Below are 13,625 nucleotides of genomic sequence, written 5' to 3' on the forward strand. Positions count from 1 at the left end.
AGCCATATCTAGAGACCGATAAAATTACACAGACTACATTTAAACATTAGACAACAGAAGGTGATTGGTTGCACTTGATTTTATTTAGGGTTATTTAAAATTGCACATATTTTTCCATAAATGTCCTGCTCTTCCAAGTGAAATTAAGTATAATTATAATAATTTCTTAATATTTAATACAGAAATTGTATATCTTTAGTCATGTTTTTCAAATGTATATATTTGTAAAATAGCTGAATACGCATCCACCAAAAAGTGGTAAATTGTTATTTTTAATTGAGTTGTCCTTTTTTGTTCTTCAAAACAATTTGCATCAGTGAGATGATATTTAACTTATTGTTTCAAGAAATACCAGCGCTCTTTAGGGTGCATTTGGTGGGAGTCACATTTTGAAAAATCAACTTCTCGTACATATTTTAATGTACCAGATCGATGTGAAGTTTATTACCGGTAGCACCTTTATTAAAATAACTCTATACCAAGTGCATTTGCAATCAGTATAGAGTGGAACTGCCATAAATCCACTCTCGGAAAAGAATATCTATTCTATCCTATTTGCTTATTTAAGCAAACATTGTGGCAGATCAACACATTACCTACCCATCATTAGCTTAGGTGTGAACCAAAACAAAAAAAACAGAAGCAAACTATACAACACACTTTGGACAGGCTACGCACTTCCTTTATTACAGGTCTCCCTATGGGCAGCCTTCAAACCAGATGACCAGTCATTCATCTGCAGCAGCAAACAAACGTTTACATATATGCCTACTTAGAGTATTTGTGTAACAATCACACAGCTCTACATGAGTACCCGTGTAGTCTACATCAATATACTCACTAGTGCAGTCATTGCTCTCCGGGTGATATAGATGACAAATGTGCTCCAATTGCATGTGCAGCTCAGTCTGAGTTAATGATGGAATGGAGTCAGAAATGCAGGCTGCATGAGTGAGGCGGTGGCCAACCAGAGGAAGGAAGAAACACAGGAAATTTTTCTTTTTAATAGTTCCAGGGCCTTATCCTGCCACGCCATGAGTGCTGGGTGGTGTCCACTTGAGGGAGCTGTAACAAAGGACAAAACCATGAACACACCCTAGTGATCAGAAGTAGAAAGTTGACAAAAGTTATACACTGACAAAAACTTGCTAACAATCTGGCATTTGCTGATATTGATATAGAAATGCTTAGGGCAGAGTTTATTACACACACACGTCCTTTTGGATCCTATTTTAGATTATGTTAATAACAGGGAGAGGAGAATATGGCTACGAGAAACCAAAAGTCAAAGGTGACATGCTATGAAGACCAAAGAATGAAAATAATTTTGTCATACACAAATAAAATTCACAAGTCACACTAGTGAAAACATCTCCACAGTTTGGTGTGGGGATTGCTGCCTAAATGCACCAGGGCAATTTTATGCTGCAAAAAGTATATTTCAATATTGCATTCTAATTGCAAGATTGATTTAATTAAATTGCATCAAAGTAGACAAGCCATTTCGATGGAGCAAGAGCCTATGCTTGTATAGCCTTCAACCATTGGGATTATTTGTGTATGAGTAGGTGTGTAGCTGCATGTCCGCATTGAGCATTTCTGAGTATGAAAATCTCTTGAAGGTAAAAAGTTGCTAGAATGGTGCAAAGGGTGGAAAGCTTGCAACACTTGGAGGTCAAGACCATAAAAGGGCAAACTGCAGAAAGACACCAACTTATAGCAGTCTTCCAGCCATCACAAAGGCAGGTTGTCAGTGACACAGAGGAGAATCATTCCACAGACCAAAGAGGCACAGATAGAGAAGGAATGCACTGAACCCCTGCCTCAGCATCACTTCCATGTCCCACAGTGCAGAACAAGTCTTGAACCCCACTCCACTGGCAGTCAGGCTCCTGCACAAGCACCCAATACTCCCCACACCAACATACAGGTCCCAGAATAACCAAGAGAGGGGGAGCACGGTATCATTTTCACTTGTGAGCAATATTAGGGATTCCATTGGGCACAGGCTGAGAGCCCATCATGTTCAGACATAGACCAAACCGCCACAACCCAGTAAGGGCCACAACCCCCTCCAACCAACTATCGCTAAAGATGTCGTCAGAGATCCCAAGCCATTCCTACCTGATCTAACCAGCGGCTTTTGTTTATGTGTTAAAGCAGGAAAGTTGCTAAAACATAAGCGACAACAACCATGTCCAGATTAGCTCCTCCTTCCTTTAAAAAATATTTACTGATAATTAGTAAACCTACATAAAGAAATTTATTGTCAGAGATTTGAATATTCTTTACCGTGCAACAGAAATGTTCCCTTGAATGTTTAACTTTGTGAATACCAAACCACATTAGTCATTCATGCACAAGATTCAACACTTAGAAGAGCTCTTTGATGCCTCCCACCTTCTCACTGGTAGAACTTAATCTCTGTGTCCACACAATCAAAGAACAGGTCCCCCAGTTCGTCTCCTGGTATCTCTCCGCTGAGCATGGCTGAGATCTCACTCAGACACTGCGACTCCAGATCCCTCAGGATGTCGTAGACGGCTAAACCTTCATCCTGCAGCAGACACACAACACACACAGACGTCTGAGTGTCAACACCACCTGGGTCAGATGACACTCACAAGTCATTTGTTTAAGCTTACAGAAGCAGCAGCAATCTGACTCATCTGCAGAATACAGTAAAAGTCCTGTATGTTAAAATGAAGTGAATTCGGAGAGATTTGTACTTTTGTTTTCCAAGTCTGACATTTGTTGGAGATCTTTAGAAAATATTGACATTTAGATATCTGTAATTGTTGCTTTTCAAAAAAAAAATCTTCATATTTTTTGCTTTTTTTTATTTTTTAAGCAGTGTGGTTTTATCAAGAAACACCAAACTTCCTGAGTCTATTTCAGCTAGACATTCACGACTGTGGAAATATTAATAACAGCAGAAACACGACCATCGTTGATCAATATCTGTTTCCTCTCAACAACAGATGTACTGTAAAAAAACAATGCACTGCTTTGTGAAAAGAAAAAGGCTGAGATTGATGCCTCCAAATGTGTTAATAAAACTGTGATATAATAGTAGGAAAATATTTTAGGATGAGAGGATGTTCTTATACCTCTTATGTCACTGTAAAAAAATAAAATAAAATAAACTTTTATACCTGGAGTCCCCATGGAAGAACATCTGCAGTTTAAATATTTGGGTTTGTAGTTGGTGGTTATCTTACAGCCTCATTTCCTTTTTAACTTAAGCCTGTTTATTTTTTATTTATTTTTGCTCTCCACACACCTGGTTTACATTTCTAATTACCACATGTGCTTTACTTTAATTGCTGTCTTCTGAGAGTATATTTTCTGCCTGGCTTCCTTTGTCAAATACCTGGTTTATACTATAAACTTTTAAGTTATTTCCCAAGGAGCCATTTCAGTTGTAGCTTAGACAAACACCATGGATCTGAACTGTAGAACAGACTTTGTTAGAGCTGGTCAAATTAACAACTTGCACTCCAGATGATGTCCAGACAACATTATGATGCATTTATGCACGAAAACCTAACAATTTGAATAAATTACAATTCTCCAAGGAAGTGCAAGATAGAACTCCCTGACAATTATGTAACAGACTCAGATGGATTATTCTCTTAACAAATGAAAATGTCATTAGAAACTGCTCTTCACTCAAGTTTTCTATTCTTTATATTAAAATTAGCTATACAATCTAAAACAAGACTGATTTTTAAAAAAAATGAAAGAGGAAAATTCAGTTTGTACTGGCAGAGATGCAAAGGTCATACCTGCATTTTATTAGTTTTGAATTCAGTGATGTTGGAAGTTATGATAATTGATACCTTTAAAATAAACTACTTTTTTTATCGTAATGTATTACACACATGAATACTGCGTTGGTCATCTTTCCAAACCAAAGTGCCTCAACTTTTAATAATTTTAAAATTAAAATAAAGATATGAGCTAATTCTGAATGAAATAAACACGGCATGGGTTATTTTAGATTCTCGGGATGGTGACTAATGTCAGTCCAAAGAGGGCTCTGGACTGTCTGTGACCGGTTTACCTTCTAAATTACACACTGAATCTCAGACGGAACATTAGCTAAAAAAACCTACAGCAAAAAACAAACCCTCTTCTTAGGAAACATTCTTCACAGCTCTCTTAGACAAGTCAGACTTTTAGTTACTTTGTAAAGTTATTTTAGCTCATCTGTTTGTCTACTGTGGAGAAATTTTGGATGTGCGACTCCTATAAACATTATCCACTAGTAGCATGTCAAGTTTCTTAATTGGTCATGCTTCCTTAGATTGAACTGGTTAAATGGGAACCAGAACCGTAATAAATGGAAATAGACATTATATATAATCTCAAAGCATAACTCAAAATTCTGTATGAGAGATTTGAGCTTTTCTGAAATTACTTACTAGTTTGCAAACATTGAGGCCAAATAGCAATTTATAGATATAAAGTGGAGCTACAAATCTGCAAACTGGTGAACCCACCGAGACCCATAAGCGACCATTCAGTAAACAAATTGATTTTAAATGTCATCTAGCAGTCACTGTCAAACTTGGGCTTTATTTATTCAAGACTGTGCCTAGAGTGGCCAATACGCCACTTAAACATACAACTGAAGATCAAATTTAAAGTACCTTCTTTGCTAACATGTTTGCTATATCAGCCGAAATGCCAAAATCCGATTTTTGTGTAACTCAGGGATGTTGTTAACTTCCAACACAGATGGTTTCTGTCAAAGAGGTCAATAATATCCCCACCGGCTTGGTCTCCATGGTGTTGAGCGCCACCTGGTGGGCCTTGTAGAGATCGTGTCTGCGATCCACCCGGCTCTGAAAGCGCGGCTGCTTCCTGACGGGGTCGCTTGGTCCAAACTGCGGAGAGACAACCCTCAGGACCGGGGTCAGACAGTCCGAGAATATAAAAGGTTTGAATATAGACCTGAGGAGGTGTGGGGTGTTGGTGAGGGGAAACAGAGATTGATAGATTCATAAGACAAGAGAGTACACTGATGTGGAGCAGCCTATAGTCATTTTGATATCAAACCCAAAGCTTGGTATTTTCTAGACAGATTCCAAAGAGTCTGCACTTCAAAATAAAATGTGCAAAGGGTTTGCTCTAAACTTTTACATGTCATCCCAACATAGCCTAACTGCTTCTTGCTGTAGCATGAGACAAACCTGGATGGGTCTGGGGTGGCAGTGAAGAAGTGAATGCAGGGAAGGCTAGTGTCTCTGGGCAGGACAGACACCATGCTCCCCGTGGTGCAAAATCCTCCAGAGTCCATGCAGATGCCGCTGGGTTTATCCCTCAGGATGGTCATCATCACCTCTGCTGTCACTGAGCCTGAACAACAAAAGTGATCAGCATCTCTATTGGGTTTCATTGCACAGGTTCGCTTTAACAAATGCCATAACTTACAGAATAATCAATGAAAATCATCAAAATCATATTGTGGAAAATCTACCATCATACTGTTGAAGCAGTTCTGTGCCTCCTTTGTAGCGCTTCTTGCTCAGCTCCATCCTGGCCGGAGGGTTTTCAGGACTAAACACCTGAGAGAAGTTGAACTCTCCCTGGCCATCCCACCACCCCTGGTTCTTGGCCACGCTTCGTAGTTCTGGATGCTCTGCTGAGATCTCTGTGTGGATGGTTAATTGATTGGAAATGTTCTTTACGCCCTCTGAAAAGACAAAGCAAATGTTGTTTTTTATTAACTGGCTTAAATAGAATCCAAAATATTTCTTCCTTCAAAAAAGTAGCTTCACTAATTACTGAAAAAAGTCCAAACGTATTCCCAGGCCTGACAGGATGTGTAATCCATGCAACAACCTCAAAGACTGATCCTTTAAGCAGAATTTGCCCAAAAAGTGAGAGTGAGCATGCAAAAGGGCATACATCATCAATTTTAAAACTTATCCTTTTCAATTGTGTTCAGACTTGTTGCTCATTGCAAACTGAATAATAATTAAAAAGGAAGGGAACAAGCAAGAGCAAGGCAGCCGAGATTCCAGCTCAAAGTTTCTGAAAAATGATATGACATTTAGAAGGTCAAATGTTTCAGGCTTTAGTGCAACACAAAGCAAAACCAAACTCTTGTAAAGGTCCAAACACACTGTAGTTTTTGCACTTACATATTTTTTTGGGAGATTATCAACCACATCTGTCAAACTGACAAGGCTTTCTGTAGTTGGTTTAGTTTGTTGACCCTGAATACTCATTGCAAGCTCAAGCTTCATATTTGGTTGATGGAAGCGAAATGACAATACTGACATGGAATCAGACTGCAGTTACAAATGCGTTTTTCTTCATTTAGCTCAGGCACGAGGAAAATTGTCATGATGCAACTGAAGCTAATTATCATGGCAATTTATGCAGGAGGATCATCTGGTGATTGATTTAATATGATATGTGGACCTAAGCAAAGTTTTGAACTGAGAAATGACAAAAAAAAAGGAAATCGCTGTATAAATCCAGATGATGTCACCATTCATTTATGGTAATCATGTCCTGTTTTTAACCGGTAAGGGGCTACAAATGATTTTTGTAGATAAAAAAATGCTTTCAAAATTACAAGCCTGATTTGAAGAACAATGGAAAGGTCGATTAGGACTTATTTGTGCTTAATACTTTCAAAAATGTGTCGAATTTATGGCTGTAAAACTAATATATTCCCTCTAAAAACTGACCTGAGACTTTCTGTGCCACCCAGAGTCTCCCAGCAGTTTCGAGTACCCAGGCTTCACTGCGGTCCACCAGGAGGAAGGTGTTGTGGTAGCTGAAGGGTTCTGGTTCCTCCTTGCACTGCCCGCCCTGGCCATGCTGCTCCAAGAGGCCAGTAATGACTGTCAGTGCTGCCCAGGCACTGTCACCACGTTCCAGCCCGAGCCTGAAGATCAAACGCTGATCGCTGAAATGCGGTTTGGGGGCTATGCTTATGTAAAGTGTGTTTGGATTGTGGTTCTTCTTGGTTTGAGGCAGCTCTGAAAGCTGAAGGAGTATTTTCCTATGCAATTATGAATCGATATGAACTGCACTTCTACTTAGTTGAAATTGCACAATCTACACAACTCTACAAATAGGATTACTTCCTCCAAGTGTGCAACATCAAAGCAGTATTTAACGACAACAATGAAAGATCGGTAACTTTTTATGTTTTATCAAAATAAATCAGAGTTAATTTGAAAATGCTTCAACAGCTCACCGGACAAGGTCCATGCCCAGCAAAGCCTCTCCAGGGAGCACAGGCTCTCGGGTCCAGACTGCCTCATTCCCAATGCACACTCCTTGGTCATTAGCTCCCATTTCGGCGCCCCACAGCCAGGCTGGTTTACTGAGGACAACGGCATAGGTTCTCTCCACTTGAGGGATTTGGATGTACGTGCACTGCAGAAAAAAATTTATTAATGGGAGAAAAAAACGACCTTTAATTATAAAGAAGAAGTTAAACAACATTGCACAGTTGAGTTAGAAGCCAAAAGACTTCTACATGAACTCAGTTGAGTTAGAAGTACTGGGTGCAATATAGTACGATACTGTATTTTATCCAGAGCGCAAAGATGGCAATTCCTCTCCCTTCACAGACAAAAAATATATTGGTGAGCTGTAGTGGGACATACTGTGTTCATGGGACTATTAGAGATATAGTTCTCCTCGCAAACATGAACAAAACTGAAACCTGCAGCTCTCAAGTATTAGTTATGACAAACCGAACCCGTCCAAAGTCTCAATCAGCCTCCTAAAGTCAATAACAAAAGTCAACAAAAGTCACCAAATCAACAAAATAACTATTAGACAGACTATGATCCTAAAGACTGAACGATGTGAAGGAAAAGTGTTTCACCTCATCAGACATAAGGTGAAACATACCAGTATTTCCATCAAGGACTAACTGAGAAATAAAAGATGTAAAGTCCTGGTAAAGAACTATGACCCAGATCTTGATGCCATTGATAAGGAACGGGTAGCTTTAAACACGTTTCATATGTAGGAAACCCCTAAAGCATCTCACAGCAAAATTGAGGAGTGGGGAAAATGTTCCTCAGAACAATGTTGTAGAAGAGTAAGTCATGGCTGCAGGAAGAGTAAGTCATGGCTGCAGGAAGCACTAACGCTGAGCTAATTTGGAGCAAAGGTGTGCTAGATTGATGTTAAATAAGATATTATTTGAAAACTAGATTAAGTCAGGTATTATTTGTAATTAGACTGCATTTCAATAATAAACAATCCTATGAATGAAGATTTACATTTTTTTAATGAATAAATATTTCATTTGTACATCAGTGCTTTTCCTGAAAGTTATTCATTGTCTTTGAAATTAAAGGAGACTTTTGGCTGCACTGAAATGCCACTTCAGTTTTAAAATACATTGATGAGGCTTTAAAATGACTGAATTAGCAAACTATGCATATTGACGTCTCAAACACACTAACAAGAGGGAATGACGCTTGTATTGTCTTAAACTGCTTTCACCTATGAACACTGTAGATGGTCATAAATATGCAGTGTTCAGTGTTAGAGATTTTTTGATATTATCATTTTGTTAAAGTGTTCTCTTCCTTATGAGTGTATGGGCTGACTTGGAGGTTACGACTGTCTTCATGCGAGATAGTAAAACTTTATGGTTCTCAGACCCTAAAGTTTTCTCTGGTGTTTATCTACCCGGTCTTAGGTGACAGTTTGACCTAGAGCTGAACTGGGCTCAGATTGTAAATTAGATATCACACCTGGAACTGAGTTGTTGGTCTGTTTGTGTTAAATGTTTTACGACCTCTGTTGTTTGATGTTCTTTGACAATAAAGAGGGAGCTCACGTGAAAGCAGATCAGAACTCTCTTTTGACCAGCTCGGAGGAGCTGTAGATCGGGATTTCTCCTTCTGCAGAAGCCTGACCATATTTAATTCATATACGTTGTCTGTGGTTATTTTATTGTAGGTTCGAGGAAAATACCTAACATTCAGTTTGTTTGGGACTTTTTCTGCTGTTGCTGTTCAGACACGTACATCACAGCATGAGGTTTTTCGCTGGAGATGAGCTCTGACAGCATGCAAATACGGTGGAGGGAGGGGAGGTGGCTGTGGTCGCTGTAAAAGTACTGTGTTTTCTTTATGACGTGTCAAGAATTGTGAATGGATTTTCTTGATTGCTTCTTGCTTTGACAACAATATTACCAGCATTTAACGGCACCAACAGCTTGCAGCAAAAGGCGCTATAATATTTACGTGGCGGAGCTGAAATGTTCTGTAAACGTTCCGATTTTTATACATGAAAAAATGTGAAAACAATGTTTCCTTTTTCTTCCACTTCATAGTTATGCAATACTTTGAGAACGCTTGTCACACAAAATCTCAGCAAAACACATTAAGGTTTGCGGTTGCGGCAGTATGTGTGAATACTTGGAGTGTGAACACTTTTGTAAGACATTAAGCCGCATTATCCAAGGCAACTATTGTTCAAGACGACTTCACTGGAATACAAGCCTAACCAGTCCTGTATATTTATTATTGTGGTTTTGAGTGAACCATGATGATGACCTTCTGATCCCACTCTGCCCACCCACACTCATGGGCTAAAGAGGGGAAAAGGGGGGCGCCTTGGTCGCAGCAGTAAGTGGGCCAGATTTACCTCCAGCGTGGATCCCGGAGGATGAGACGCTGCAGGGTGGTAGACCACCTCCTGCACCTCATCTCGGGGACGGTCCGAGTTCTTCCCAAAAATCACGTGGTCATCGCGAGAACCGGGGGGTAAAGACACAAAACAGTCGCATGACATGGGAGCCTGTGCCATCCTGCAACAACAACAAAACGAAAAGAAAAAAAAGGCAAAAGAAACAGTGAGGAGGAGGGAGCTGCAGCTTAAAACATGCCAAATAAGCACTTTCTAGTGTAAACAACCCCGAGAGTCTGACAAGACTGGCATCCAGCAGGACTGAGCGAGCTTCCGCTCTTTAACCGAAAAGCGCATGCGAGGCGTCAGGAGGAAGGGACCTCTCCGCCCAGCGCCCGTCCTGCGCCTCGCAGAGGGAAAGTCCGCTCCAGCCGGCCGGTGTGCGCTGAACATCACGCACGGATTAGGCGGCGGTCTTGTGCAGAGCACTTCATTGACCGTAATCTCCTCAAATCCGAAACCCCCGTGCGTTGCTTTATTTCCGCTCCTCGCACGCCATTTGCCATCGCGAATCGCTTCCGATCCGGCAATGATGCGTGGGACGGGAGGGCGGCCAAAAAAGAAAGAAAAAGTGAGCCGAGGAGCCGCGTGTTTACGCAGCTCGCTGTCTGCGAGGCGCTTACTCCCAGAGATAAGGCCCTGCGCTGCTACTGTCCGAGACGACGCTTCGGCTCTGCTTATTACCGGGACATAAAGAGGAGCGGGGGGTTAAAATAAATACAAATAAAAATCAGAGGAAGTGGGGGCTGGGTTTGGTCGGATCACGGCGTCTAAAAACTAGACGACAACCAAGATTTACCTGTGTTTTAATTGTTCGGTTGGTGGGAGCGGGACGGTCAGCAGGGAGAAGACAGGCTGGTTGTAGAAACCGAGTCACGTGACCGAGAAATCCAAAGGTCTGTACTTAAAGGTCTCGTCTCGTCTGGCCACAAACAGCTCATCGTCTGTCAGAGTCCGGTTCACAGTGATGACGATGCAGCTTTTTTTCCTTTTTTTAAATTTTTTTAAAATCAAGGATCTGTCTCTTACTGGCTGCAAACTCACAGCTGACGTCGCATTTATCACGGGAATCCCTGCAAGTTCACACCAAAACGTGCAATCTTTGAAAAGTAAAGATACGTGTGCATCTGATGATATTGGAACTGGTGCTGTTAGCCATTGCTTATTGCGGCAAGAGGAAAGACAATGTCGGGGGGCAATTAGACGCTTTGTTTGCAACCAGCCAGTGTGGGACATGGTTTCAAGAGGACTAAATAACATTTAGTTGAATTTTTCGTCTTATTTTGTTGTTCATCTTTTACAGCTGCAAAACGCATTGTCTTATAATCCCATAGAAAATGTGCATATGTGTTGAAAGTCAGAGTTACAAATGGCAAAACTGGTTTTGTATGTGTTTAGATGTAAAATAGACTGAGCAGGAATAATATTAATGATTCAACTAAACCTACTCTGGTTGTTGTGAGACAGGCTTGAGTTTGAATTACTCTTACAAAACATCATAAATATTTTCCTGTCTGTTCACAGCCTAATATTTCTGGGTTTTTTGTTTCCTTTTCTGAACTTTAATTTTTTTTCTTTTGATTTTTCTAATCGTTAATAGATGATTAACCTGCCAATGTCCTGTGTGTGTCTGAGTCTTCCACATCCACAACAATTTTCAAAACTAATACTTCATATGAATCTAAACATTACATCCCTAACAACAAGCATGGTGGTGGCAGCATCTTGCACTGGGATGTCATGTTCTAGAGCTCTGTGTTCGTTTTGTATCTGTTTAGGATACTTTAGGTTTTTAATATGTTGGTCTGTGTTTTATATTTATGGTTGATTGATTTAGTTACTGATTTTCTTCCTAGAACTTTGTTTCTGTTTTATTTTGGTATCGTGCTTCCTGTGTCTTACTTTTTCAGGTTTTTGTCACTCTTGTTTCTGAGTTTTATTGTTTTGCCATTTTAGTCATTCTTGTTTCGGGTCAAGTCCACTTTTGCCATTTTAAATCTCTCTCTAATTAAATCCCTGCAAGTTTTCACAAATCTGCATAATTTATGAAAAGGATTAAACAATTGAAAGATCTGAAAGATATTCAAATGAAGAAAAAAACAAAAGCTCATGACACTCAAAAGTCTCCATTTTCCCAAACAGGATTTAAATTGAAACAATTATTGTGAAGATGACTTGTACACTATTGACATGCAGGATTAGTAGGTTTTTGAATTCAATTAGCTGCAATGAGGTGACAGATTTTATTTGACTAACGATTTTATCTTTGCAATAAACTTGCTTATTGGAAAAGAAAGAAAAATCCAAGGAAGTGTTTTTCTATTATTGTTGGCAATAGTTAACAAGTCAGCGTGTCACGTAACTCCTGTGATGTTAACGCTCCTTCAATTTTTTCAACAAGCGTGTGTGACTTAGGATGAAAGGTTGTGAGTTGTTTTCAGTTTTAACCACTAGATGTCACTGCATTCAATGCACTTGACCTTTAAAATGCTAGAAAGCCCCTTTATTTGTGTTACCAGACAATCGCACAAGCAGATTACGATATAAATGAATGAATCAAAAAATATAATTAACACTCCATGTAGTAAAGAGTTTTGCACCAGGATATTTTTATGAAACCCCATGAAACATAAAGGAAGATACAGAGCACATTTGCATCACTAGATTATATGAAATAAAAGTTGTACTACACCTCAGTACTAAGTGGAATAATACTGAGTGTAACAAGTTAAATATATGTTTATCTTTGCTGTATAAATAGGTCACAGTCTTTGGCTCAATGACACTGCTCCTGCACAGCACTGGTTTTTACCGGTCCCTGAATCCCCTGTTGGCTAATCAGTGTAATTAAAGTTTGTGTGTGGTGTCAGTAGTTTATTGAGTGGGTGTGTCTCCCCTCAGTGGTGTTTCATTGAATTATGTTGCTGGCACTCCCTGTCTCAGACTTTGGAGACACATTCAGTCTCGCTACACTTTGGAAACCACTGATTGATTTTTAAGGGTCGAATCCTTGCGTTTTATTGGATATAGGTTATGCTCACTGTATCTGCTTCTGTAATGTTTGCAGAGAGGGGATTCCAGCCTACAGATTTTTTTAAAATCAGCATCAAGGCTTAAAACATTCTCATTTTTTGTTGTATAAGTGGTTCAAGTTTGGCTCTGTGAAGGTTCTTCTGCTTTACCATATTAAGGCAGTCTGTATTGCTTATTTGTAGATCCAGTCACCCTTTCTGTCACACAATAAAATGTTGCTTTATGGGTTGTCTGTTGATGCCAAACTCAGCATCCATACACAGTGGTACAGAGAACCCTTCACAGTTCAATAGCTGGGGACTCAACTATTTGCAGATATTATTTTTATTCATGGAATGTATCTTCTACATATTTGCATAAAATCTGCTTATTTGAAAATAACTTTGTGGCGCATATGTGAAATATTTGACAGGAAATGCACGCAGCTGGAATATTAGGCCAGGAGTTTTTGACTCCAGTTCTCATGGGCTGAGGTGCTGCAGCTTTTAGATGTGATCCTGGTCCAATACACGTGTGTCAAATGACTGAATTTGATGCAAGTGACTTGTGATCAAGTTCTTGAGAGTCCTGCTATCTCTTAGTGATTTAACTAAGGTTTGTTGAGACAGAGACACATCTAAAATTGTAGAACACCAACTGTTGAGAACTGGATTTCAAGACCTCTGACGTAGGCACAATGCTACTTAGCAGATGCCCCGACCTGCAGAGCTGAATCATGTGCTTTGGGATGGTAGATCTACACTTCTGCACATAACGTGTGCAACCGGTAGCGGAACCTAAACACAAAAGGCTCACCTCGACAACAAAGTTTCCTTCACTTTGGCTTTATAAGACAAACAACTTAGCTGGTAAAATATAATTGCCGATTAAACAGGCCCTTCAGTCCTTTCTTTGGAATAAAACGATCA

At 39.8% G+C, this 13,625-nt stretch overlaps 1 protein-coding gene across 1 annotated transcript; it reads right to left on the reverse strand.

Moving 5' to 3' along the window:
* Positions 1-79: 79 nt before the first annotated feature.
* scrn2 (secernin 2) lies at positions 80-10,802 on the reverse strand. The gene is made up of 9 exons (XM_055041569.1): positions 10,484-10,802; positions 9,643-9,805; positions 7,223-7,404; positions 6,708-6,907; positions 5,486-5,701; positions 5,199-5,364; positions 4,779-4,959; positions 2,401-2,557; positions 80-1,065 (listed from the first exon to the last, which is right to left on the reverse strand). The coding sequence occupies exons 2-8, from the start codon at positions 9,802-9,804 to the stop codon at positions 2,405-2,407; spliced, it is 1,260 nt and encodes a 419-aa protein (XP_054897544.1). The 5' UTR covers position 9,805; positions 10,484-10,802; the 3' UTR covers positions 80-1,065; positions 2,401-2,404.
* Positions 10,803-13,625: the final 2,823 nt, after the last annotated feature.

Source organism: Poeciliopsis prolifica, unplaced genomic scaffold, assembly GCF_027474105.1.
Source record: "Poeciliopsis prolifica strain line A6 unplaced genomic scaffold, Auburn_PproV2 SCAFFOLD016, whole genome shotgun sequence".
NCBI lineage: Eukaryota > Metazoa > Chordata > Actinopteri > Cyprinodontiformes > Poeciliidae > Poeciliopsis > Poeciliopsis prolifica.

Excerpts from the sequence above, each read along its gene's own strand:
- scrn2 (XM_055041569.1), bottom strand. The coding sequence starts at position 9,804 with ATGGCACAGGCTCCCATGTCATGCGACTGTTTTGTGTCTTTACCCCCC. Across the intron at positions 7,405-9,642 it reads CTCCGGGATCCACGCTGGAG|TGCACGTACATCCAAATCCC; the intron begins GTAAATCTGGCC and ends TTTTTTCTGCAG. Across the intron at positions 6,908-7,222 it reads CTGGGCATGGACCTTGTCCG|GCTCGGGCTGGAACGTGGTG; the intron begins GTGAGCTGTTGA and ends TTTGATCTTCAG.